This window comes from Melanotaenia boesemani, chromosome 24 (genome assembly GCF_017639745.1).
Source record: "Melanotaenia boesemani isolate fMelBoe1 chromosome 24, fMelBoe1.pri, whole genome shotgun sequence".
In the NCBI taxonomy this organism is placed as follows: Eukaryota; Metazoa; Chordata; class Actinopteri; order Atheriniformes; family Melanotaeniidae; genus Melanotaenia; species Melanotaenia boesemani.
The window spans coordinates 5,907,451-5,934,464 of record NC_055705.1 but is presented as its reverse complement, the minus strand read 5'-3'; the positions used below and the strand labels follow the sequence as shown (position 1 = coordinate 5,934,464).

General features: G+C 46.5%; 3 protein-coding genes across 4 annotated transcripts; 2 read left to right on the top strand and 1 right to left on the bottom strand.

Annotated features, from left to right (window-relative positions):
- Positions 1–844: 844 nt before the first annotated feature.
- On the top strand, positions 845–3,047 carry arl11 (ADP-ribosylation factor-like 11). Of its 2 annotated transcripts, XM_041978880.1 has the most exons (5): positions 845–959; positions 1,117–1,182; positions 2,057–2,172; positions 2,235–2,412; positions 2,825–3,047. In XM_041978880.1, exons 1-5 carry the CDS (start codon positions 927–929, stop codon positions 2,951–2,953), a joined length of 522 nt encoding a protein of 173 aa, XP_041834814.1. In that variant the 5' UTR covers positions 845–926; the 3' UTR covers positions 2,954–3,047. The 2 variants fall into 2 exon arrangements, with proteins under 2 accessions (XP_041834814.1, XP_041834815.1); XM_041978881.1 differs by lacking the exon at positions 845–959 and having other exon boundaries at positions 1,140–1,182; positions 2,035–2,172.
- A 512-nt stretch (positions 3,048–3,559) lies between these two features.
- Positions 3,560–11,793, bottom strand: cavin2b (caveolae associated protein 2b). Its single transcript, XM_041978827.1, has 6 exons — positions 10,599–11,793; positions 10,028–10,168; positions 9,830–9,931; positions 7,509–7,769; positions 7,290–7,442; positions 3,560–5,513 (listed from the first exon to the last, which is right to left on the bottom strand). Exons 1-6 carry the CDS (start codon positions 10,851–10,853, stop codon positions 5,169–5,171), a joined length of 1,257 nt encoding a protein of 418 aa, XP_041834761.1. The 5' UTR covers positions 10,854–11,793; the 3' UTR covers positions 3,560–5,168.
- Positions 11,794–12,161: 368 nt separating this feature from the next.
- vps16 (VPS16 core subunit of CORVET and HOPS complexes) lies at positions 12,162–25,387 on the top strand. The gene is made up of 24 exons (XM_041978755.1): positions 12,162–12,416; positions 13,886–13,974; positions 14,655–14,746; positions 15,387–15,515; positions 15,657–15,801; positions 15,941–16,056; positions 16,139–16,261; positions 16,341–16,396; positions 17,514–17,603; positions 17,818–17,989; positions 18,069–18,200; positions 19,184–19,311; positions 19,416–19,451; positions 19,808–19,916; positions 19,991–20,125; positions 22,698–22,806; positions 22,880–22,977; positions 23,049–23,153; positions 24,157–24,234; positions 24,360–24,446; positions 24,522–24,604; positions 24,683–24,779; positions 24,861–24,964; positions 25,040–25,387. Exons 1-24 carry the CDS (start codon positions 12,367–12,369, stop codon positions 25,179–25,181), a joined length of 2,505 nt encoding a protein of 834 aa, XP_041834689.1. The 5' UTR covers positions 12,162–12,366; the 3' UTR covers positions 25,182–25,387.
- Positions 25,388–27,014: the final 1,627 nt, after the last annotated feature.

The window sequence follows — 27,014 nt, the reverse complement described above, 5'->3', positions numbered from 1 at the left end:
TGTTCATGAGATGCAGTAGAGTGGGTTTTTCTGTTCATGAGAAGCAGTAGAGTGGTTTTTTCTCTATGGGAGAAGCAGTAGAGTGGGTTTTTCTTTATGGGAGATGCAGTAGAGTGGGTTTTTCTCTATGGGAGATGCAGTAGAGTGGGTTTTTCTGTTCAGGAGAAGCAGTAGAGTGGGTTTTTCTTTATGGGAGATGCAGTAGAGTGGGTTTTTCTTTATGGGAGATGCAGTAGAGTGGGTTTTTCTCTATGGGAGATGCAGTAAAGTGGGTTTTCTCTATAGGAGATGCAGTAGAGTGGGTTTTTCTTTATGGGAGATGCAGTAGAGTAGGTTTTTCTCTATGGGAGATGCAGTAGAGTGGGTTTTTCTCTATGGGAGAAGCAGTAGAGTGGGGTTTTCTCTATAGGAGAAGCAGTAAAGTGGGTTTTTCTCTATGAGAGATGCAGTAAAGTGGGTTTTCTCTGTAGGAGATGCAGTAGAGTGGGTTTTTCTGTTCAGGAGAAGCAGTAGAGTGGGTTTTTCTGTTCAGGAGAAGCAGTAGAGTGGGTTTTTCTCTATGGGAGATGCAGTAGAGTGGGTTTTTCGCTGTGGGAGATTGTACACAGTTTCCCTTAACATACTCAGCTTCCAGCCAGACCTGCTGTCAGAGGAAGAAAAGTTAAATAAATGATAACTGATAACTGCACAGCTGCTGGTTCATAAAACCAGCCTGTGTTTGTGTGTTTGTGTGAAATCAGATGGATGCTTGTGTAAAAGTGGAGCAGGAATGTAGATAGACCTGTAAGACAGAGCTCTGCTTCCACACTGTGCTCTGATTGGCTGTTGGCATGAACGCCCTGAACACATCTGAAAGTCATTAGCTGAGCCTCAATCAGGCTGAGTGCATAAAGGAGTGAAGTTTACAAGAAGCAGGAATAGAAGAGATGGGTCAGGGCCGCTCCTCTGCCCATCCTCAGGTGAGGCATCTGCCTGTTTCAGGTGTTTTCAGGTGAACCTGGTTCTGATGGGGTTCCAGTGGATTTTTCTTCTTCTGTGTCTTCTTACTATGAACAAAATTAGTTCACTTCCACATGTTTGTTGTTGACTAACCTGGACCTGTCTACCTGTGTTCAGGTGATCCTCCTGGGTCTGGACTCTGCAGGGAAGTCCACTCTGTTGGCCCGACTCCTGACAGGACAGGTGAGTCTGCTGCTGGGTGGACCTGTATGTGGTGATGGTGTGATGAAGGCCCATGAATGTGTCAAGACTTTCTGGCTATTTGCATCTTAAAAGATAAATTACACAAAGCCTCATCAGGGAGTTCTGCCACCTGCTGCTTACATGATGTACAGCTGTGATATGACCAGTAGATCTGTAAACACAATGTCCCCATATTCATTCATTCTCTGTACCGCTTAGTCCATTGCGGGTAAGCAGGAGCCTATCCCAGCATTTAACAGGTGAGAGACAGGTCACCAGTCCATCCTAGGGCCAACACAGAAGGAGACAGACAACCATTCACACACACTCACTAGGGAGAATTTAGAGCAACCAATGAACCTTCCCCCCAGTCGAGACTCGAACCAGCGACCTTCTTGCTGCGAGGCTGCGGTGCTAACCACCACACCGCTCTAAAGTCATATTAAACGAGTCTGTGCTGAATGTACATCAATAAAGTATCAATATATCAGTCCTAGTATATAAATCACGTAAATCAAAGTTAGAAAGTTTTTTATCTTTATATGTAGCCTGTATACTTTGAGAGACCATGTCAAACTGCTTGTTTGGTGTCTGCTGTTGAGGCAGTGCTGTTAATACCCTGGACGTAATGATCCTTGGCATCACCTCAGACCACTTCTTGTACTTGCCACTCCCTCATTAGTGACTCAAATCCCTCAGCAAGGCGGCGTGTGGTTTCAGAGAACTCATTTGTCTCTGGTCATGTGACATTCAGAAACAGGCCTCAACACAGGCTTCATTTGGATAGGCCCCCTTTGTGTGACAGTGTCAGATGTAACATCACCACCTGTATGTTGTACCTGAGGTGTCCAGGTGAAAAAGAGTGAACTTTCAGGTGATGGAGACGTCCCCGACTATCGGCTTTAATGTGGGGACTCTGGACCTGGACAAGAAGAATTCTCTGACTGTATGGGACATTGGGGGACAGAAGAGCATGAGACCCAACTGGACGTAAGTAAACAAACACAACCTGTCAAAAACCAAACAAAGGGATGATTGTGATGTTTCCGCAGATACTACCTGGACGACTGCAAGGCGCTGGTCTTCGTGGTGGACAGCAGTGACACTGACCGGATGCCAGAGGCCCAAAAACTCCTGAAGAAGGTTCTGAGTGACGAGAGGCTGCGAGGAGTTCCTCTGATGGTTCTGGCCAACAAGAAGGATCTGCCCCAGTCCAAGACAATACGAGAGGTAGGAGACAGTTTGACCTTCAGCCATATCCCAAGTGTACAGAGATTCTTCATGATTCTCTAAATAGATCAATGACATCAAACTCCAGTCCTCGAGGGCCACTGTCCTGCAGGTTTTAGTAGTTCTGCTGCTCCAACACCCGATTCAAGTCATATGGATCCAACAGCCTCTTGTTGGATCCATGAACCCGGTAATGTCAGTCAGGTGTGTTGGAGCAGGGAAACACCTAAAACCTGCAGAACTGTGGCCCTCAAGGACCGGCACTGGATACCCCTGCTACAGATGGTGGCATCTTTAAAGTCTGAGGAACTTTTTTCTGAATTGTTCCAGTTTTAGAGCCAGTTTGTCTCTGATTGTTGTCCCACCTCTTTTGGAACTGGGGTTGACATTCTTCTGTCCTCTTCCTCCTCAGGTGTCCACCCAGCTGGACCTCCAGAGCTACACGGACCGACTGTGGGAGGTCCAGGCCTGTAGCGCTCTGCAGGGACTGGGCCTGCAGCAGGCCTTTGTGTCGGTCAACAAGCTGATAAAGAGGAGCTGATAGGAGGAAGAGGAGGAATTGAATGGGCCAGCCTGTGACTAACTACCTTGTGGTTTTATTTAAACAGAAGAACAATAAATTTTGATGTGTTGGACAATTTGAATCTAATTTTTCTGTATCAGCTCCATCTTAGACTAAACAGACCAATAAAAATCACTGATCACTTATAGGGATCATATCATCGATTCCTATGTGATTAGCAAGTCTTAGTGACATATGCATCTGGTTTATGTTTCTTCTGGTCACAGCAGGTAGCCCCACAAGTGGAACGATCATCAGCCCTGATTGGCAGGTGGCCACACTAAAGTTTGCACGTGCTCAGTCTGCAGGATAGTTACCAATAATGCAGTCAGTTACAGCGTCGCTGTAGTTGGTGTTGGCTGTGGTTTTAGTTGTATTTCGCGTGTCAGAACCTGCTTTTCATTAAGCCCCACCCACCACACCTACATATGAGCAGAACACCTGGCAGAGGCTCCTCTGGAGATTTTTTTTTCCACTTCCTGTAAAACCATCATGGAACATTCTTCCAGTCGTTCCTGATTTCATCCCGACAGGCTTGGCTCCTGTGGCCTGAATGTGACAGGACTGCAGCGAGCCAGACTCATGTGGTGTTACAGACTTTATTGATTATATGTGGCGTTCAGGTGATCAACACAGGAAATATTCTTTGGCAGCACAAACACTTTGTGTTAGAAGAAAAAACAATTGTTTTAAACAGTGGATCAATTAGGCTGATGGGGTTTGTTCAATCATCACCTGCATGGTTATTAATACAGCAACATGAACAGAAACATCAGCCGTTATTGATCAGCAGAATCAATAAGGAACACAGATGCTGATCATTTAAAATAATCAGCTGGTTGCAAACATGTATCAGAACATCAGGAACACAATCAAATTCAACTAAATCAAAAACCAGACAAGCCTCAGGAGAACATCTGGAACGTTACAGAAAGGGCGGAGGAACGTGGAGACAACATCAAGGCCACTTGTTGGAGGAATGCCGAAGGTTTGCTAAACTCTGGGAATGCTGGAGTTTGTGGAACGTTGAGATCAAAAACAGGAATATTAGGGAAATCTTTTAGGAACTAAAATAAAAAAAAAGTTTAGTTGACCTCAGCAGAACTAGTGGAACAGATATAAAGAACCTGACCTGGATCTTGCTCTAAAAAATATTTTTGGAACAAATTTGGAAGAACTTGGTATATCTGGAACTGTTACGTAACAGTGGAAATGTGAGGAAGATCAGTGGGAGAACCAGAGGAACATGTCACTTCAGTGTCCTCCTGGTCACCAGACTTGTAGATCTTGTCCTTCAGTAACAGAGGAAGTCGTGCCGGATCAGGTTGTGCTTACCAACAGTAATCTGGACTCATGGAGCCAGCTGAGTGAAGACAGGGTTCTCCAGAAGAAGCTCAGATTAACATAAGCTGGAACACCGAGGGAACCTTCAGATAACGCTCATCTGAGTCATATTACACAAGGACACTGGAGGAACCCCATGAGAACCCTGTGGAGAAACCGGTCCCCTAAGAACGTGAAAACCTCACATGAACTGAAGTAAAACATTAGTAAACTTCACCAGGACGTCCTGAGAACTCTGACAGCCCTTCTCTGTGAGCTTGGAGAACCTTGCAGTTCAACCTTCGGGGAATGTGATGGGGACTGTGTAGCACAACCTTTGGCTCGGCGGTCCCTGAGCTCTGACTGACAGGTGGAGGTTTGGACCATCGCTAGACTGCTTTGGTGTAAATGTCTTCAGGTTTCTGTGGGTTCTTGATGAGCCTTATCGACTGATTGTATGTCAGTCAGGAGTAATGAAAAAACAGAACCAAAGGAACCCTGTCTCTTTACATTTTATCTGTTCAGTTGAAGAATTTAGAAAACTAGCTTGAACCTAGAAATTTGCCATTAACATGGTGGAACGTTTCCCCCAACATTTGGAGAATGTACAGAGAATGTTGAAAGAACATTTAGAGAACACTTGAAGAACGTTGGAGAACGTAGGGAGAATGCTTGGAGAGCATTGGGGAATATTGGGAGAAAGTTGGGAAATGTTTGGAGAGCCTAAGAAAGGAAACGTTTTGGAGAACTGAACATGGAAGATTTTTCTACTTGTTCTTCGCCTTCCTCATGTTGGTGGAGCCAACATGAGGAGTTCTGGGCTCTGACTGGCTGCTCAGATTTGATTTGCTTCCTGAATGTTGGTGAGTATTTAGTGTTGCTCCTGCTCTGCTCCTCTCTCCTCTACGTTCTCCTGCTGAGGGAGGGTGGAGGACAGAGCATACTCCTCACTGACCCCTTCTGAGACCACTGACACATCACCTTCTACCACAACAGAACCCTCCTCCACCTTCTCTTTCATCTCCTCTTGCAACTCCTCCTCCACCTCCTTCTTCACCTCCTCCTTCACCACCTCCTCCTGCTCAGCTGGGGCCAGCTGGGCATGGACTTCAGTGAAGGGGACCTCCTGCTCGCTGGAACCAGGCAGGGAAAGCTGGGTGTCGGCCTCGGTGGTCTGAGCAGAGTCTGGAGGCTGAGAGTCCGAACTGCTGCGAGGCTGAGAACACAAACAAAGGAGAACCTTGGAACTTCAGGAGAACTTTTGTGGAACATAAGAAGAACTCAAAGAGAAATAGAAACACAGGTTTCAGTAAACTTGGGGAAACATTGGGGCAGGGGTCGGCAACTGAGTGGTGGGCTATATGTATATATGTGTGTGTGTATGTGAATTGTCTTTAATGAAAGTTGCTTTTAAGGCTACGGGAACTGTGTAGTTCTTGTAGTGTTTGGAGGGCAGCCGATGATCTTTTGAGCCGTTTTGATGACCTTCTGGAGCGCTTTCATCTGAGCTGCTGTACACAGACACAATACATTAAGATGCTCTCAGTGGAGCACCGATAGGATAGCAGCAGTCTGTGAAATGTTGTTCTTCCTTAAGACCCTCAGGAAATGAAGTCTCTGCTGGGCCTTTTCAGCAGCTCAGAGGTGTTCATCCATAAATAGATTTATTTTATCGTGATATGCTGTAGTTAGAAAAAATGTGTCACAATGTATTTTTGAACCCTTGTCATTTTAAAACACCATACTACATAAAACGACCACTTATCAAAAGGCTTTTTAGAAATCCACCAGTGAAAACCATGGCAACGGTAATAGATGTTGTTATAATAAACATATAATAACGGGTGGCGTGGATAGATTGGTCGTCTTGTAGCCTGAGGGTTGCTGGTTCGATCCTCTGCCTGTCTAGCTCATGTCAAGGTGTCCCTGAGCAAGACACCGAACCCCAATTGCTCCTGATGGGTTATGGTTAGCGACTTGCATGGCAGCTTCCGCCATCCGTGTGTGAATGTGTGTGTGAATGGGTGAATGTGATGTATAATGTAAGGCGCTTTGGGTATCATTCCAGATACAGTAAAAAGCGCTATATCAATACAGACTATTTACCATTTAAACCCTGTAGTATTGAAAAGGTTCCATGTTCATTCAGATGATGTCAGATTGTGTCTGAAGTGGGACTAAAGGCTCCTGCATATAACCAACAATATAAGCTGGACAACAGTGTTATCAATGCAAGTGCCTGAAATAAAAGCAGACACGGGACTCTGCTGGAACTAGCAGAGCTGTGTGGTGTTTATTCCTAAAGCTGGTAGCAAAACATTCACAGATAAACAGCAACTTTCTCTGCTCTGACTCCCCCTACCTACCTACCTACCTACCTACCTACCTATCTAGCTCTCTACCTACCTACCTACCTACCTACCTACCTACCTGTCTGTCTGTCTGTCTACCTACCTACCTATCTAGCTCTCTGCCTACCTACCTACCCACCCACCTATCTATCTATCTATCTATCTATCTATCTATCTATCTATCTATCTATCTATCTATCTATCTATCTATCTATCTATCTATCTACCTACCTACCTACCTACCTACCTGTCTGTCTGTCTGTCTGTCTGTCTGTCTGTCTATCTCTCTACCTACCTACCTACCTTCTGCTCTGACTTCTGTGCTGTAGGTCTATCTCTCCCTCCAGCTTGACCATTCTCAAAGGGGACACGCTGTTATTTTAACCCAGTGCTGTAAACAGCATCACATTTCTGCACATTGAACTCTTGCTGTCTGGTTTATTTTTTTAATGTAATCTGGCAGGCCAGATATTATTGGTGTTGGCCAGTTTTGGCCCTAGGGCCGCTGGTTACCAATCACTGCATTAGGGCATGTTTGGAGAACCTTTTTGGAACATTAGGGCACGTTTGGAGACCCTTTCCTGAACATTAAAGGAACCTGACAAGAACTCCTGGATGATCTCCAGGTCAGAGGTCCGTACCTTCCTAATACTGAACGTCAGCGGTGAAACCTTCAGGCTAGAAGTTTTCTGTTTGATCTTCTCTCGCTGTTCTGCAGAAACAATCTTGGTTCCGATCTTGGTCATCTTCTTCTCAATGTTCTGCCTGGAGAACGCCTTCTTCAGACTGTCCACCTGCAGAGAGGAACACAGTTGGACCGGTCTGACAGCACGAGGACCTGACCATTTCATGCTTCTTACCTTCTTCAGACTGGATCGTTTCAGTTTCTCAGCTCTGGATTTTTCCATGTTCTCCAGATCATGAGGCCACACGTCCTCTTCCTCCAGGTCTGCCTCCAGGCCTACATCTTCATCAGACGACAGGTCGATGGTATGGAGGCCATCTTCTTGGTTGCCTTCATTGATTCCTGGAGCAGATTCCCCACTTTCCTCCAAAATCTCATCTCGAGGAAAAGGAGGAGGGTCCTTCACAAAAACCGTGGCAGGGATCTCGTTCTCCTCCTGAGGCAGAAAAAAATCAGTTCCATGAAAGCCCTGTGACTACCTTTCAAACTCAATCCTGTCTCACAACTGAGGTTATATCTCGAACAACAACGCGCACCTGGAAAAGATGTGTGAAAAGGGCTTAACTTTAAGTCAGGCTGGAACCTGATCTTTAACTGATGACCACCTGCTAGTTTGTTCATCCATGAAGTTAAAATGACCTCAGTTAAATGCTGAAGATCCGCCATGTGGAGCAAAGTAGAATCTATAACGTATGTAGGGCAGGAACATCTGAACTGGAATTCTGAGACCACCTCCGCCATCGTCCTTCAGAACAACATGACTGAATCTCTGTTTTTTATAAAAACAAACAAGTACTAAACTACTACAACCTTCAGCCTGTTTACATGCACACCAATAATCTGATCGTTGGGGTCGTGTCCACAGCATAATCTGGTTATGTTTGATCACATAACTGACACGATCTGATTAGAAAAAATCTCATCAACAGATTTCTCCCCCATACTCAGAACCCGAACCTGAACCAGTCACACCAAAACCTCAACCAAAGAAACCCGAACCTGAACCAGTCACACCAAAACCTCAACCAAAGAAACCCGAACCTGAACCAGTCACACCAAAACCTCAACCAAAGAAACCCGAACCTGAACCAGTCACACCAAAACCTCAACCAAAGAAACCCGAACCTGAACCAGTCACACCAAAACCTCAACCAAAGAAACCCGAACCTGAACCAGTCACACCAAAACCTCAACCAAAGAAACCAGAACCTAAACTAGAGATTGAAACCCGAATAAAAGGAGCCAGAACCTGAACCAAAGAGGCCAAAATTTGAACCAGAGACCAAAGTCTGAACCAGGGAGACCAGAACCTGAATTAAAATATGAACTTTAATCCACAAGTTTATTTATGAAATAAAAAATACTTTATTAAGAGAAAATGTTGTTGTGGTAGTTTCGTTTACTTGTTGTTCATGTTGGTCCAGAGGCTGACATCTGCTGCAGGAACCTGAACCGTTCTGTATTCCAGCAGACCGTTTGTTTCCTCATTGTGTAGAGGACGGGAAGAATCATCCATCATGCCCAGCAGCTTGTGCAGCATTCGTCTCTGAACAGTCAGCTCTAGGTTCCAGATCCGTCCCCAGAACAGAACCAAAACTTCTGGATCTTGATTCCTGATAAAACCTCACAGATATGCAGATCTTTTCCTTTATCCAGACATGTCCAAGTTGAAAAGCATTGCATTTCCACCTCCCTTTAGCTTTCTGCTGACTTGCTCATGGCGGTCCGCTGGTCCAGTCTTAAAGCGGTTTACAGAATCCGGGATGTCTGGACAGATTGCAGGGAATGAGGTGTGATGTGAAGAACCTCATTCCCTGCATTCTTTTTGAGTTTTTGATAGTACTTAGTTTCCTCTTCACTTAGTTTGGGATTTGGTGTGTTATTTCATGTATTAATTAGGTTTTGAAGAGCTTAAGCTGGTCCTGCTGGGAAACAAGTCTTCTGTTGCCATGGATACTAGTCATAACTAATAGACTCCAAAGTGGAATGGAGAATCAGAATTTTTTCAGAACATTTTCATGGAAAAATTCTCTAAAGTTATCTTTACTGTGGTTGTCTAATAAGAGCTGACAGTATTAATAGAACGATGGTTCGATCTGGCCTACAGACCGATGACTGCCAGCAGGACGGGCTCTGTGAGGATGATGAAGCTAAACCTTCATGTGCTGACCCACGTGGACACAGAAACCGATAACAGCACAGACTGGCTGACACGTGGACAGAGGAATTCTGGGAAAGTTGAGTGCTGGTGGGAGAAGACAGAGACGGTGCTGCTCAGATTACACTGTGATGCATTCACTGACCTCCTTCAGGACACTCCAGAAATATAAACTGACTTCATCATCACAGACTCTATCTCCATGACAACCAGCCCTCCCTACAACCAAATAAGGCAACAGACAGAAAGCTAGAAGTTCCAGCTGACCGTGGGTCTGAGGGGAGGACCAGATTTCCCAGCATCCCACTCTGAGCCTACCTGAGCTGTGTGTCCCTCACCTGGAAGATGAGCACTCTGAAGTTGTTCCTGCTGATCAGGTGGGCGTGGTTTACCTCCAGCTTCTTCACCTGGGCGCCCTGACGCTCCATCCTGTCACGGACCTGCACAAACACCATCATGGGCACATCATGGGTCTGACAAATAACTGGTGTGATGCGTTCACTGACAGGTATGATGGCTGTGATGCATTCACTGACCTCCTTCATGGTGACAGACAGCTTGCGGCTCTTGTCCAGCAGTTTGCTGACTGTGTTCGAGGTGTGGCTGTGACTCTTGGACAGTCTGGTCATATCGGCCTGGATCCCTCGGACCACGCCCTCCATCTCCACCTGGTGCCCCTGAAACACACCCAGTCACAGCCAATCACCACCCAGCTGCCTCATCCCGTCATTACTGCACCATCAGGAAGCAGAGGTCTGAAACGCAGCCAGGGGCCTTGTTTGTTTCTCCGGAAACTTCCAACCAGAGCCGAGCAATAAAGACTGAGACTCTGATGAAAGGAAAGCTGCGGCATGTAGCATCTGGGCTGGTAGCAGAGTGTGAAGAGGTCTAATGGCAGCAGGAACTGGATTCAAACATGACAGGAATCCGGTCATGTGACCCAGTCCTCTGCGGGAACAGCATGTTAAAACCTCAGCAGGAAAACAGATCCGGGTTAAATCTGACCGATTTTAACTGCACTCTAGTGTGACTGGACATGAAAATGTGTCAGGACAGTACTCACACCTGGTCTCCAGGCGTAACCATAGAAACCAAGTATTGTCTCACCTCCATCTTATACTGGTTCTCCTGCACGGCATCCAGCATGTTGACCAGCTTGTCCAGCAGTGTGAGGACCGTGATGGCGTTGACGGGACCCTGACTCATTTTCTCCAAGTCGAATGCTGCTAAAGGTGAGGAGGGCGAGGCCTGGTCCTCCTCCAGCAGCTCCTGTTGCTCCTGCTGCGCCTGCTGCTCCTGTTGGTCCTGGTTTTGGAGGGGGACCATCAGGTCCTGGCTCTGGTGGGTCTCAGTGGTCACCATGTCGACACCGTCAAAGGAAAAACTGTAAAAAGTTCTCAGACTCTCCCTGCAGCAGAAAACGGCGGAGACTCGCCTGCCTGCTGCCTGTCTGCGCTCTGATTGGTTGTTCCGAGGAAAACTTTCCAGCAAACTTCCTGACTGGAAATGTCCACACCTTTAACTCCTTCACTGCTGACATTCAGACAGACTGAACCTTTACTGCTGACCAACAGGAAACTCTAAAAGTAAACAACTCCAGCTGTTTCCTGTTTACAGTTAGAGCTGAACAGAGTAAACATCCATCCCAACGATCAGTGGCAGTAAACATGGAAGTAAACAGAGCAGCTGAAAGGGTTAACTCGCTCTCTGCTCTACAGCCTCAAGCACAGTGTCTCTTTACCCCACCCAGTGGAAAGGGGGGGAGGTTACCATGGTGACGGGGCAGGAGGGGCTGTTTGTGTTTAGAGAGAGAGCGAGAGAGCGTAACTGAATGTGACTCGCTCATGTTTTTCCTGTGAAGTCATCTGGAAGGAAGCCTCCCTCTCTTCCTCTGTTTGTGTGGAGCTCTCTCATCCATGTTCACATTCCTCCATAAACAGAATAATTAGTTAAATGTTTGATTTAAGGTCGCTGAGATCATCAGGGGAACCAATCATACTGATCCAGAACAGCTTGGTTCTGGATGTAGATGGATTAATGAGCAAGAAAACCCCTACAGCCTGTAATAGTTGTTCTAGATCACTTATACTGATCCGGATTAACCCTGCAGGAGCTGTTCTATTCTATTCTACTCTATTCTATTCTACAGTCATTTAGCAGACGCTTTTCTCCAAAGAGACTTACATCTGAGAGTAATGAGGTCAGGCAGTAGCATTAAGGGTCTTGTCCAAGTACCCAACTGGAAGATTTGCTCCACTGTAAAATGTCTTTGTGGAATTCAAATGCTATCCAGCAAACAATAGTGTCTTAACAAAAAGGATTAAAGCATTTTAACCAAGTTTTAACCAAATATGTAAAAAAAAGTAATGTAAACTAACATGACTGAAATGTGTAGGTGTATGGGGTTACCGCCTTTAAATGTGTGACATCCTGTCCAGCACGGTGGCGGCAGAATGATGGTTTGGCTGCTGTGTTGAACACGTTTGTTTTGCCAAGAGGAGCTTTATGGGTACCAGGTAAGCGTTTGTAATGGAGGAGATCAAACCAAACCTGTGAAAGAGTTAAAGACTGAAGCACACGGGGACAAGTTCAACAGTGAAGAAAATATCCATCACGGTTTAAATAGTTTCTTTTTCTTTTCTTTTCTTTCTTTTTTCATCAATTAGCATCAGTTGCACCTCCCCTCCAGCAGGAGGCAGTACTGACGCTTTCAGCTCGATACCAACCGTTTATTTACCAAGAAGAACAAAAAACAGGGTGCGGAAGAAAACAGAAAAAAGGCGGAGGAGGAAGAAGAAAAAAAGTCACCTGACCGACACCACCATCATCATCAACATCATCATCATCAGATAAGTGGTCTCCGGACGGAGTCATCATGGCGTTCATCACGGCTAACTGGAACCCGCTGGGAGAAGCCTTTTACCGGTCAGTTCTTCTCAGTTTGGTGCTCCTCCACCAGCTAGCATCCACAGCTAACCTTATCCAGCTAACCGCAGACTGGAGGGGTGCGCGCGCTGACAGCTGTAGGTTCACGTGAAGCTAAGCGACCTGATAAATGTTTGATTTATGCAGCTCATCTGAACCCGTTTCACCCCATCGGGTGACCATGAAGGATATTTTTGTTTGCCGGGCTTCCAGTAAACATTGAAAGAAGACAGCGTTTGGATGAAATGTGTGCAGAGTAAATGGTCACATGACCAGAGCTGTTTACTTCCGGCATCACGCTGAGGACAGAATAGCTGGTTCAAACCTCCCATAGAGGAGCTGAGTAAAATATGTTTAAAAAAACGCAGGATGAAGTGATGCTGCGTCTGCATTCACTCAAATGTGTGCGGTGCGTTTACAGACCGCTGGGATAGCACATTTTATCCAGGAGCACACATACTCCTATAATACGACATTATAGTGCAACATTGCAGTTATCCCTTTAAATGAGAAAGATGCCATCCATCCATACACACATCCACCCATAAAAACATTCAAAAGGCAACTAAAACCAAGTAAAATCATACAAAACACAAGAGAACCCACAATTAACAAAACATACTGGTGATAAATTAATAAAAATGACTATAGCTAGGTGTTACTGGAGGCACAGAAGACCTCCTGAACCCTTCTGCCCGGCAGTGCAGCCAGATGAGCCTCCTGCCTGAACTCTAGCCCCCGTGCACCTCCCCACCACCGTCTCTACAATGTTCAAGGTTTTGGTGCTCAGAACGGAGCCAGTCGCTTTGAAGCCAATTGCATCCTGAATGTTGAATGCATATGATGAACAAAGACAGGTGATGCAAGCGATTTACAAAAAGCAAATAAATCTGAGTTAGTTATAAGATCTGGAGCCTTGCTCCTTCCAGCGGCTACATCATATGGAGCCATATGCAGGACACCACACTCTTTGTTATATCTTTAAGGATTCATGTAGTTTTTCATTTATTAGTTTGGTTTAGCTGTGTAAACGGAGAACAGGTTTTTAGTTTATATAATTTTGTTTTTGCTATACCTACTTCTGACCACAAGGTGGCAGCAACGTTCAAGCCATGGTTAAGTTGCAAAAAGCCTTCAGAAGCAGCTAGTGGTTAGTACTAGAAGAAGAAATGAAACAGCTTTGAGCTACAATATGCTGTCCAATGTGCAAGCGTCCATTAACAGCTGGCGTGTTTATATCCGTTTGCTAGCATGTAACGTGGTGCGATAAAACTCAGCTGGAACATGATGCAGTGTCCTGGATGAAAAAGTTCTACAGTTTGGTTTCTCAGCCTTGGGACACTACTGGACAGAGAACGCTCCAGAAATGCTCATAATAGATGGCATTGTACCATCAAACGAGTCCAGAACGCGGCGTTTTGTAATGCATCTTTCCATGATTTCCATCCTGTTTGTTTGTTCCTGTGCAGGAAAATGGAGCTATACGACATGTGCTGGAACCTTCGAGATGGACTCAGAGACAGTCTGGTGGCAGCAGCTCCCTATGGAGGACCAATAGGTGAGTGGTCGTTCCTGACCAGGACGTTCCTGACCAGTCCTGACCGGGACGTTTCCACCTGGGATGTTCCTGACCAGTCCAGACCGGGAAGTTCCTGACTAGTTCTGACTGAGACGTTCCTGACCAGGACATTCCTGACCAGGACGTTCCTGACCAGGACGTTCCTGACTAGTCCTGACTGGGACATTCCTGACCGGGACGTTCCTGACAGTCCTGACTGGGACGTTTCTAACTGGGACATTCCTGACCGGTCCTGACTGGGACGTTCCTGACCAGTCCTGACTGGGACGTTTCTAACTGGGACGTTCCTGACCAGGATATTCTTGACTGGGACGTTCCTGACAGTCATGACTGGGACGTTTCTAACTGGGACGTTCCTGACCAGTCCAGACCGGGACGTTCCTGACTAGTCCTGACTGGGACATTCCTGACCAGGACATTCCTGACCGGGATGTTCCTGACAATCATGACTGGGACGTTTCTAACTGGGACGTTTCTGACCAGTCCTGACCAGGACATTCCTGACTGGGACGTTCCTGACCAGTCCTGACCGGAACGTTTCTGACCGGGGCGTTTCTAACTGGGACGTTCCTGACAGTCATGACTGGGACATTTCTAACTGGGACGTTCCTAATCGAAATGTTCTTGACCAGCTTGTTGTAACAATCCGTCTCTCTCAGCTCTCCTCAGAGAGCCCCACAGACGTTATCCCAGTTCTCGTCCCCAGTTAGAGATCTACTCTGCATCAGGCGTTGCCATTGCCAGCTTTCCGGTAAGTCAACAACCTTCCCCGGAACCAGAACCACGGAGCAGGATCAATCTGATCAGGTTACTTCAGGTACAGCTCGGGATTTTCAGTGTCATTATCACCATAGCAACTTTTCCTCATCTTTCCTTCATGCTCTTACAGCTGTAATTGGTCTTCTGGTGTTGGCTCCGCCTCTTTAAATCTATCTGCACAGAGTCAGAACACCTGGTTAAAGACCAGTGTTGGGGTTAGTTAAAGCTGATAACCAGGAGATAACCTGGTCATGCTGAACCTGCTGCATGGTTTAGACCAGGGGTAGCCAACGTTGGTCCTCGAGGGCACCAATCCGGCAGGTTTTCCAGATTTCCGTGCCCCAACACACCTGACTTAAACTAACGAGCCATTGTGGAGATCCTTATAGGCTGTTGGATCCATTTAATTTGAGTCAGGTGTGCTGGAGCAGGGAAATCTGGAAAACCTGCCGGATTGGTGCCCTCGAGGACCAACGTTGGCTACCCCTGGTTTAGACCCTGGTCTGGATTGGACCCTGGTTTGGTCCTGACCCTGACTGAGTTGGAGCCCTGTTTCGGATTGGACTCTGGTCTAGATCAGACCCTGGTCTTGATTTGACCCTGGCTGACCTGTTTGTGTCTCGGTGTGTCAGTGGAAGAGCGGTCCCGTGGTCCATCTGGGATGGTCGGTGAACGACGAGCTGCTGTGTGTTCAGGAGGACGGATCAGTCCTGATCTATGACGTGTTTGGAACCTTTAAGAGACACTTCAGTATGGGACAGGTTGGTGTGACAAACCTTTTACTAAACCCTGGTTAGTTAGCGAGTTCAACACCTGGTTAGTGACTTTAACTAAATCTTGGTTAGCTAGTCACTTTATCACAACAATGTTCAGTGAGTTTACTGAGCTGTCGGTTTAAACAGGAGGTGGTCCAGAGTCAGGTGTTAGAAGCCAAGGTGTTCCACTCCCCTTATGGAACAGGCGTCGCCATAGTAACAGGTTCCTCTCGCTTTACCTTGGCTACCAACATTGAGGACCTGAAACTCCGCAGGTTACCTGAGGTTCCAGGTAAGGATGAAAAACCTGGTCTTCTTGTTCAGAGGTCAAACAGTCTTCCTCACCTGTCTCTCACACCTGTCTGTCGGTTTGACCTGTCTTTTACATTTTGTCCCACCTGTCTTCCCTCAACTGTCTCTGCCCCCTCCAGGTCTGCAGGGAAAGCCATCTTGCTGGGTTGTCCTCACTCAGGACAGACAGACCAAGGTTCTGTTGTCCAATGGCCCCGAACTTTATATCCTGGACAATATGTCCTGCACTGCAGTGGTGAGACATGCACACAGACGGGTGACACATCATTGATTCTAAGTTTAGTTACCTGCCTCACTACCTGTCCACCTGTATTCAGTGTCCTCCAGGTCTCAGTCCTCAGGCCGGCAATATTGTTCACATGTGCGTGTCTTTCAGCTATAAATACTTAGCTGTCTTCACTGACTCTGGACACCTATGGACAGGCTTGTCCAACCTACAGGTGAGCATCCACAGTCTTCTTTCGCTTGTCAGGTGTCTTACCTGTGTGGATGATTGACAGGTGAGTCCTCTGTCTGCAGGAGAAACTCAGTGAAGTGGACACCAAAAAGACCGCAACACCCAAACAGATGGTCTGGTATGTTTACCTGTCCACCTGTTTACCTGTCTGCTTGTTCATTACCTGTCTGTCCACCAGAAGCCTGAACCAGGAAGCATGATTATCACACCCGGATATCTCTTTGTTACCTGGGCGGACTTACCTAGACATTCAGGATCCCAATAAGGTTTTCTATGAAGCTGGTTATCAGCTCGGTAATTCAACCCGGGGTTTTTCATCTTGGTCAGAGCGTGGTCTCATAAAAGGGGCGGAGTTTGCAGCATCTGACCAATCACAGACATGGAGAGACCCTGCTGAGCAGCTACGTCACCATGGAGGACCGAACCATTATTCTTCCTCCAGACCAGAAGCAACACTGTTGCCGTAGCAACAGCCAGGAAGGAATGCTGGCTCTGTTAATGCGTAAATTAATGATATTCTAGGATATTAATTGATGGGACAATATAAACGGGCATGACTGATTATTAAGGCCCAGATGTTTGGGGCGGAGCTTCAGTTCATTCCTTTCCCCCATCCAGGTCTTCAGAGGCTCCGCCCCTGTGTGAGCATCTGTGTTGGAATATTAATTCCTCACCATGACGACACCAGTAGTACATTCATGGTTCTGCAGTTCTGCCATGTGTGAGCTTTATTGTTAAGCTCATTATCTCAGATCAGCCCTGGTGGAGCTAAACGGACTCGGGAACAAGTCAAGAACCAGGACAGAAACATTCATCAAAGCTCTCCGAAGCAAGGCTTGATTTCTTCATCTGTCCCTAAAACTCTTCCTCTCCTAGTCTCCTCTCACCATCCACCACCAACCTGGACAGGATGCTCTAAGAGTGGGCGGGGCATTTTCCAAGAGATCTGATTGGCCAGGAGGTGGAGCTATTATGTTCCTATAGAACATAACCTGCTAGCAGGTTAGCCGTTCAGTTACCATGGTGATTTACCCAGTAAGAAGTGAACCAGTATCGTAGAAAACCGGTCCGGACAGAAAACCCTGAAGTTACCTCCATAAGAGAAAATCCAGCTTCCTCGTACAGGCCTCTGTTTACCTGTCTGCTTGTTCGTTACCTGTTTGTTTACCTGTTTATCTATTGAAACTTCCTGGTTTCCAGTCTGTGCACTCATCTTAGCTGGTATACCTGCTCAGGTGCCGCAGACCGAAGAGCCAGAAGCCCTCTGTGGTCCTGATGTGGGACAGGCTGCTTATGGTGGCCGGAGTGTGTAGCGACACCATCCAGTATCCTTAAAACTGGTCCAGCTTGTAGTTCTGTAGGAGCTTCAGGTTTTCCTGAGTTCAGGTCTATACCATACCAACTTTATTTATAAATCATTAAAACAATCACAGATGACACAAGTGGTGATTGAGGTGAGTCTATGTAGTGAGTGTTAGCCAGGTCTTCCTGGTGGCTACCTTGGTCTTCTTCCATTTTGACCCTTGACCCAGATCTCAGGTTCCCCATTGAGGATCAGTCTGTTTTAGTGGGAGAACTGGACGGAGTACGGATCATCAGTTCAACCAACCAGGAGCTGCTGCAGGAGGTTCCTTTGGTGTGTCAGGAAATCTTTAAGATCGCCTCCATGGCTCCTGGAGCTCTGCTTCTGGAGGCACACCGAGAGTATGAGGTACCACAAAACCTCCGGGACCTTGGTTTCCCTCTGGTCCAGGTACAAAATTTCACCAGTGTGTTTGCTGTTGGTCCAGAAGTCCAGTCAGAAGGCTGACGAGTACCTGAGAGAGATCAAGGAGCAGAACGTGTTAGGAGAAGCAGTCCGACAGTGTGTGGAGGCAGCAGGCCATGAGTACGACACCAACACTCAGAAGTCCCTGATGAGGGTGAGAACACAACCATTCTAAACCTGCTCTGATGTAAATAAACCTGCTTTGACATAAATAAACCTGGTCTAACGTAAATAAACCCGGTTTCCTGGTCAGGGCTCCTGGCCCCCAACAGAAGTTTTCTAGACCCGCCCCTGCATAGCTGAAGTATAAACCCTGTTTACCACCAGCAGCTACTGTGTTAGAGAAGGTCCTGCCAACAACAACACTTTGGGGTAAATATGTGTGAACCATGAATCACTAGTTTCCTCCTTCTCAGCTGAACCATAAACACACGCAACAAGAAAGAAAAGCCGATCAGCTGATCACCGACAGCCGCCATGATTCACGGAACAACACTGAGGGGAGGAGGAAGCAGCTGCTGCACAAACAGAGACGACCAGAGATCCTCTAGAGCGGCCATGTTGGAGCAAAATGCAGGATATGTTAAAAAGACTTCGACTGGTCTCATTACAGAGAGGTCTCTCCATGTCCCGCCATCATAACGGACAAAAGACGGATGTATGGGGCTTGTCATGCTGCGCATGCGTTAATTGTGTTAAAAATATTAACGCAATTAATCACATAAATTAGTTACCACAGTTACGTTATTTTAAATATATATATATATATATGTGTGTGTGTGTGTGTGTGTGTGTGTGTGTGTGTGTGTGTGTGTGTGTGTGTAAGTAATCATACACTCCAGACATACCACACTTAATGGAACAGAAAACCCAGGGTTTCCCTCAACCGAGTCGACATACTCAAAATTTCGACATGACCTGCTTTCTGGAGCAGGCCCGGTTCTAACCTTATTAAACTTGATCTTAGGTCGAAGTTTAAATCTGATCTAAGGTAATAAGGTCTGGGCTGAGGTTCTACCTCAGGTCGTCGTGTCGACGGGAGGATGTTGTGAACTGTCTGTTAACAGGCAGGTCATCATGTTAATAGGTTGATGTATGATCAGTGTTCCTGTGTAACAGGCGCGTTTTATCCAACAGGCGGCCTCCTTTGGGAAGTGTTTTCTGACAGACTTCAGTCCGGATCACTTCGTGTTGACCTGCAGAGAACTGAGGGTGCTGAACGCCGTCAGAGAGAGCAGCGTGGGCATGCCGATCACACACACTCAGTATCCTATCACTGCACAGATGCACCATGGGAGAATTAGTGCTGAGCCAATATCTGCATTTTACCTGTTTCCATGGTGATAAAGTCCTTGACCTCTGACTACAGACTCAAACAGATGACTCTACGGGTGCTGATTGACAGGTGAGAAGTCTTTCAAACTCTGCCACCTGTTGCATCTCACCCCTCTCTCTCTCTGTAGCTGCATCTCACCCCTCTCTCTCTCTGTGTACCTGCATCTCACCCCTCTCTCTTTCTCTGTACCTGCATCTCACCCCTCTCTCTCTCTGTGTACCTGCATCTCACCCCTCTCTCTCTCTATCTGTACCTGCATCTCACCCCTCTCTCTCTCTCTGTACCTGCATCTCACCCCTCTCTCTCTCTATCTGTACCTGCATCTCACCCCTCTCTCTCTCTATCTGTACCTGCATCTCACCCCTCTCTCTCTCTATCTGTACCTGCATCTCACCCCTCTCTCTCTATCTGTACTTGTGTCTCAGGTTGGTGTATCGACAGTTTTATCCATTAGCGATAGAAATATGTCGCTACCTGAAGATTCCCGACTATCAAGGTGTCAGCAGAGTCCTCAAACACTGGGCCTCGTGCAAGGTAACCTGACTCTCCTGTCTTAGCTTTTGGTGTCTCCATGTGGAGATGCGTGTGATGTTTGTGGGTGTGTCCAGGTGCAGCAGAAGGACCTGTCTGATGACACCATAGCTCGAACCGTTTGTGTAAAGGTGGGGGACTCACCTGGTGTTTCATACTCTCACATCGCGACCAGAGCCTACGAATGTGGTCGCACCGAGCTCGCCATCAAGGTATGTCAACATCCCACAGAGCCACAGAACACTTGATACGTCCTGGACTTCTCTGCTGGATGTTCTCTGGTTCTCTGACTTATCTCCACTATTAGCTGTAGGTTTTCTGTAGTATTCTGCTGCTTTACTGTAGTATTCCTTAGTATGTTCTGTTATGTTCTTCAGTAGGTCTTGTCATGTTCTGCCAGAGGTCAGTTTGCGTTGTGTTGCAGGTTCGGTCTAGATCTGAAACACGTGGCGCAGGTGCCCATCGTGTTCTGTTGCAGGGTTTCTGACGTTCCACTGCAGGTCTGCCAGAGTTCCACCACATCAGCTCAACTCATGTTCTGCTGCAGATTCCATCCAGATCTTCTACTGGTCTGAGTACAGAGAGGCCTCGATATGTCAGGCTTAGGGTCTGTCTCTGAGACTGTCAGGAGCAGCACTGGTGCACCACGATGAGCGGTGCTTGCAGCGTTCACATTCTACACGGCAGACTTTAAGAACGACTCACAGTCCTGCCACATACAAAAATATGTATAAGCGACAGGGACCAGTGGAAGAGTCTTAGTGTTCTTTTCCCAGCGATGGACTCACGCTGCCTCTTATTCCAGCCGCTTTCTCTTGACTTCTCCGTCCACATCTTTAGTGGCATCACACAGACAAACGGAGACAAAGTCAGCATTGTATAACCGGTACCAGGGCAACTTTCCCTGACCAGTCGCACAAATCCAGGCTGTCCGATGGGTGTTTCTTCTCAGGAAACAGTTAAAAATGCATTCCCTGTTCACCTACCTTCTTGCCTTAATAATTAAAACAGTCAAATACACTGTAAATGTCCTGAATCACAGTTAGATTGGCAGTTAGGAGCATGCACGACTAAAATATGCATAAATTATGAAAATCTCCCGTTGTGCCTTTTATCAAGAGGGGGCAAGAGCTGGAGTACAGGGACATGTGGACTCTCTTAGGGATTGGTGTCTTAAATGCTGTCTCCAGCTGAACACAGCTAATATAAGCGAGGTGGTCCTGGACTCCATGGTATGGTCATGTTCTATCAGACGGTCGTGGCCAGTGCTTTTGTTTATGCTACAGTGTGCTGGGCAGGCAAAAACTCTAAGAGTCTGGACAGACTGGTCAGAAAGGGGGCTCAGTGCTGGGGAGGCGACTGGATACACTGAGGACGGTTACTCTTCGTAAATTGAAGGCTGTAATGGACAACAGCGGACATCCCCTTCACAGACTGGTTAGGCAGCGGCATCCTCTCACTATGCTGCAAAACAAAGCTTCAGGAGATCTTTCATCCCACGGCTATTAGACTTTCATATAGCATCTCCTGATTTTCACTCCCACATATGTACACACATCATTTCATGTTTACCTTTTTATTGTTTATTACATTTTTTATTGATTATTTTATTATAACGTTTAACTCATGACTGTTTATTTATTTCTTTATTTAGTTCTTAAGTACTTATTTGTGAAAACTGGAAGAATGAGTGTTTTTAATGAGCTGCCAGACAGGTTGAATTTCCCTTCGGGGATGAATAAAGTTCTACTGGCCTACTGTAGCAACCCACAGACCTACTGTGCCTACCTACCGATCTACTGTCCCAACCCATAGACCTACTGTACGGACCTATTCTACTGACCTACTGTGCTGGCCTACCAAACTACCTACCTACCTAGTGTACCAACCTACAGATCTACTGTGCCTACCTACCGACCTACTGCACCAACCTACAGACCTACTGTGCCTGCCTACCGATCTACTGTGCCGGCCTAAGGTACTGACCAAGTGACCTACTTTACCTATCTACCGACCTGCAGTCCCAACCAACCTTCTGTATCGGCCAATCGACCTACTGGTCCTGCCTACCGACCTACTGTGCCAACCCACAGACCTCCTGTACTTACCTACTTACCGATCTACTGTACCGACCAACCAACCTACTGTGCCTGCCCACCGACCTACTGTGCCAACCAACCAATCTACTGACCCTGCCTGCAGACCTACTGTGTCTACCTGCAGACCCGACCTACTGTGCCTACCTACCAACCTGCTGTACCAACCAACTAAACTACTGTACCTAACGACTTGCTATACCTACCTACCGACCTACTGTACCGACCAGCCAATCTAGTGTACCTACCTACTGACCTACTGTATCATAAATTGCTTAGTGCAACAATATATAATGAACTTGAGGAAATACAGAAGGAATAGATTTAAAACGTTGAAAGTTAAAAACAATACATAAAAACAATAAGCCATTGTACAGCTACAAGCCTTTAGTCTTTAACTGCTCTTCTTTAACAGCGTCTAGGCAGCGAAGGGAAAGAGTGAGCAGTCCTCGTTCCTAGACTCACTCACAAATGAAAACACATGTATGTCTGGTGGAGTTCTGGCCACTGATTCACAGATTAGTATATCAATCTTCACCACTAGATGTCAGTAATTCTGACACGTTGGACCTTTACGTAGACATTTCTACCACCTGTAGGTAGGAACTGGGAGAGTTAAACAAGCGTTGGAAGCAATGGTGGATTTTTCCACTTGGAAGATCTAAACCGAGTCTCTGTATCCCGTCAGCTACTGGACTTCGAGGCTCGGTCTGGAGAACAGGTTCCTCTGCTGCTGAAGATGAAGAGGAGTCAGCTGGCCCTCAGTAAAGCTGTGGAGAGTGGGGACACAGACCTGGGTGAGTCTTTAAGCCCCGCCTCCTCCCTGTCTATCAGGTGGATGACGTGTCTGATGATTGTGTGTGTGGTTAGTGTACACGGTGGTGACGTATCTAAAGAACGAGATGAACCGAGGAGATTTCTTCATGACTCTGAGGAATCAGCCGGTGGCTCTCAGCCTCTACAGACAGGTAGGCTCACCTGACTGAGACGTGGTACCGGATGGTCGTACATGTGGGTTTACACCTGTTTGTTCTGTCAGTTCTGTAAGCTGCAGGAACAGGAGACACTGAAGGATCTCTACAACCAGGACGACGACCACCAGGAGCTGGCCAACTATTATGTTGGTGCCAGTTACAGAGAAAAGGTAACGCTGACACCTGGAACTGGTTTAAATCACAACAACTCTATAGATAATCTGGCTGGATTACATCTAGGGATCTCAGAATTATAGCTGGTACGATTATTATCAGAGAAATAATCAGGATTATTAATTTCCCATCACTATGAATGTTTAAAATCACACAAACGCTCCTTCAGGTCTGAGTTATTTCTGTTTTGATGCTTGTTCAGTTTCTCTTTTAACTATGTTTCATATTTATAGAACGAGACAGAAAACAGGCCTGAGAAATCTCCTATAACCCTCGATTCAGAAGACAAGCAGATGCTACATAATTTAGTATAGATTTATTTTACAAGATTAATTATATTTACAAAAGAAGCAGTTGCTGTAAGTCCAGCCATGGATGGACTTCCTGTTTCATGTCCTGCTTGACAGGCTGAGACGTCCTCCACCATCACACCTGCCTCATGGTTCATCCCACCACGAGGATTTAAGCCGTTAGTTTGGAGGAAAAAAACTCTTCCTCTGCCCGACTTTCCCATGAAAACGTAGATCGTACTGTTTCATACAGCCATCGATTGTGAAATTAAGTAATAGTGACATTACATCACAGTATATGTGAACAAAGAGGGAAGAAGACAAAAACTGATGTTAAATACCAAGGTCAAACTACTTTTGATGGTCTGCGATGTACAGTGTATTAAATGGGCTAGTAGGCGGTTTATGGTGTATTGAACGGGTCGGTAGGCGGCGTATGAAACGGCCTGTATGTGGTTTACGGTGTGTTAAACGGGCCTGTCCGGCTTGCGTGGACCTATGCTGCACATACGGACGTGAACCTCATGCAGACGCTGTGAGTATAAATCCATCTTAATGTCACAATGCTGTGGAGCTAATGCTAAACCATGATACCAGTAGTAGTTGGCTGAAAGCTGACAGTGAGGATACTGGTTACCATGGCAATAGGTGGTAGTGAAGCTGCTTCCTCAGCCTGAAGTCACCTGCTGGTGTGTGAATGTGTTTGCAGAGGTTGGAGAGCCGGCTGTCTCAGCTGCAGAGCGCCGTCGATGAGTACAACAAGGCCAAGAACGACTTCGCTGCCAAGGTAACAAGACGCACATGCAGCGTGCACATCTCGTGTGTGCACGTCTTGTTCTTTTGTATATGTGTGTGTGTGTGTGTGTGTGTGTGTGTGTGAGAGAGAGAGACATCACTCTGTCTCATTTCCAGGCCACAGAAGAAGAGATGCGTCTTCTTCGTTTTCAGCGGAAACTGGATGACGAGAAGGGGGCGGGGCTTCTGGGGTTGTCCCTGCAGGTCAGTAAAGGGGCGTGGCTTGTCTCTTGCCTGATTATGAGCTCATAGATAAATGTGAATTCACTTCCTGTCCAGGCGACCATGGAGGCTCTGTTGTCGTTGGGACTTCACAAACAGGCTGAGCAACTCTACAGAGACTTCAGAGTACCTGACAAAAGGTGAGACGGATGATGTCACGCTATGCTGCGCTGTGATTGGCTGCTTCTCATCAACCTGTCTACCTGTGCACTCTGCAGGTACTGGTGGCTGAAGCTGAAGTCTCTGGCAGAGAAGGAGGAGTGGGATGAGTTAGAGAAGTTTTCAAAAAGCAAGAAGTCTCCCATTGGTTACCTGGTAAGGATAAGCCCTGCCCCCTTCAGTAGCAGCTAAGGTAAACTACGTTTCCCACCCGGCCTTGTTCCATCTCTTCCCCAGGCCTTCGTTGAGGTTTGCATGAAGAGCAACAACAAGTATGAAGCCAAGAAGTACGTCTCCAAGGTCACGCCTGAGCAGAGGGTCAAAGCTCACCTGGCCATTAGGTAACACACATCTCCTGTGACATCATCAGACAGGTAACATCATCAGATTCTCACTCCTCTTCTTCTTCCTGTCAGCGACCTGGAGGGGGCGGCGGACGCTGCCATCGAGCGCAGGAATGACTCAGAGATGGGGGTGGTCCTCTCCAGGTGCCCTGCCTCCAATCATCTGCTGATTGACAGGTTGAACCGGGCCAGAGTGACTGCTGCCAAGAAGTGATGCTAACTGGCTTTATGGATGCTGGGAGCCGTAACCATAGCAACCATCCTCCCTGATCCGCCCATTTCTTCTGTGTCTCCAGTCTGAACCAACTTTATTCAACACAGATGCTGTTAACAGCCACTAAAGTCTTACTGAGGTGGTGATCTGTTGCCCTGGCAACATAGATGTTGGTTGTTTACTGTAAATAAAGGTTTATGTCAGAATGTTTGTTTTCCTGCTTTTACGTGCAGGGGTGATGGGAATCCGACACAGTGCTGGTATTCCGGCGTGTGGCAGTTGGGAGAAAAAAATGCGGGACAATTAAAGTCTCTGACTGCTGGATGGAGACCATCATTTAACCGTTAGCTTCTCCAAACGCTTCCTCCGTTAAGGACACGTTTTCTGCAGCCAGGTTGCTTTGCAGCAGCAGGCGATGAAACTGTAACATCGACGCCACATCAGTCTGTTAGCGGCGTTTATGGAGAGCCTGACGGGAGCTGGAGCAGAATTTAAACCTGTTACCGGTTTCTGTACATCATGCTTTAGCAAACGGACATACGCCACATGCGGAAAGACGCTTTGAGTCGCACACCGCTGACATGGGACTTGCACAGTCACCTCGGACGTACCGTGGGGGATGTGGGGGCCTGGACACCAACATTTATTTTGCTGTTTTCTTTTTAAACTTTTGCACAAACGTTGCTGCTCCTTTCGCTCTGCATCTCTGTGCAACTGCCTCCTCTCCCTCTCCTCCCTCTCCTCCTCATCTTCCCTCCCCTGTTGCTCCTTGAATCATGAGGGTCAGTGATCAGCTGATCGACTTTTCTGTCTTAACATCGTCTCTCCTTGTTAATAGTTCAGCTCGTGCTGAGGAGGAGGAAACTAGCGGTAGCTCGTTTCAGTCAGACGGCCGTTTGTTTGCATTTCTTTTATATTATTTCATTACTAGCCGAGTTTGCTGGTGACACAGCTGGAAAACCTGCTGGTCACGATACAGCAGATGGATCAGGATCAGATGGATCTGGATCAGATGGATCAGGATCAGATGGATCTGGATCAGATATCTAGCGAGTTTTATAATTAAACCAGAGGAAATCTTCTTTAAATTATGGGTGCAGATGTTTGATGGGCAGGTTTACCTTGTAGGAGCCATGAATGTGGTGGAGGGAGATTATTATTCTGGTTGACAGGTGACAGAAAGGATTTATACGCAGGGCCGGATCTAGAAACGTTCTGTTGAGGGGGCCAGGCAGGTGCACTGACCAGGAGAAGAGGGCACAAATGAGAATTTTTTTAATCTCTTTTTAACACCCAGATCTGAGTAAATAATTAGCTGACTGTTACAACGTGAGCTCTCATCAGATGTTGAATTAGTAAAAGCAAAGAGCCAGTAGCTGCGTTTACATTACCCCTAGAATTTCACAAAACCTAAATATCGCAATAAAAAAACGTTAATGGAAACACAAACATTTCGAAGAAAAACTTTTGAACATGGCTAAAAAGTTTTTACGCTCATGAGGTGGTTTTTCAGACGTGTCTATATAAAACATATTACAAAAGTGTAATGGGAACACTTTTTTCGCATTTACACATCCCTGGACGTGACGTAGGAGGTCATGTGACCAGCTAATATCAAGTAAAGAGAGTGCGGTATGAGCAGGAACAGGAGGAGACAAATCTTTTTACAAATAAAGAAAAAAATATATAACTTCCATCCTTGATAGCAAACAGCGAAATGCAGTAGTTTTACAAAGAATTTAGAAATCTCCTTCCTCAAAGTGGAGTCCTGCAGGACGAGATTTTACCAGATTAATGACTAGTGTGCAAATATATATGATATAAGATAGCTGA

What these genes read in the sequence shown, in the direction of transcription:
- arl11 (XM_041978880.1), top strand. Translation starts at nt 927, where the DNA reads ATGGGTCAGGGCCGCTCCTCTGCCCATCCTCAG. An exon ending in CCCGACTCCTGACAGGACAG is followed by an intron (nt 1,183 to 2,056) that starts GTGAGTCTGCTG and finishes GTGAACTTTCAG; the next exon opens with GTGATGGAGACGTCCCCGAC. An exon ending in AGTCCAAGACAATACGAGAG is followed by an intron (nt 2,413 to 2,824) that starts GTAGGAGACAGT and finishes CTTCCTCCTCAG; the next exon opens with GTGTCCACCCAGCTGGACCT.
- cavin2b (XM_041978827.1), bottom strand. Translation starts at nt 10,853, where the DNA reads ATGGTGACCACTGAGACCCACCAGAGCCAGGACCTGATGGTCCCCCTC. An exon ending in AGAACCAGTATAAGATGGAG is followed by an intron (nt 10,169 to 10,598) that starts GTGAGACAATAC and finishes GGTGTGTTTCAG; the next exon opens with GGGCACCAGGTGGAGATGGA. An exon ending in TCAGAGTGCTCATCTTCCAG is followed by an intron (nt 7,770 to 9,829) that starts GTGAGGGACACA and finishes TTTCTGCCTCAG; the next exon opens with GAGGAGAACGAGATCCCTGC.
- vps16 (XM_041978755.1), top strand. Translation starts at nt 12,367, where the DNA reads ATGGCGTTCATCACGGCTAACTGGAACCCGCTGGGAGAAGCCTTTTAC. An exon ending in GTGTGTAGCGACACCATCCA is followed by an intron (nt 17,604 to 17,817) that starts GTATCCTTAAAA and finishes CCCAGATCTCAG; the next exon opens with GTTCCCCATTGAGGATCAGT. An exon ending in ATGCCGATCACACACACTCA is followed by an intron (nt 19,312 to 19,415) that starts GTATCCTATCAC and finishes CTCTGACTACAG; the next exon opens with ACTCAAACAGATGACTCTAC.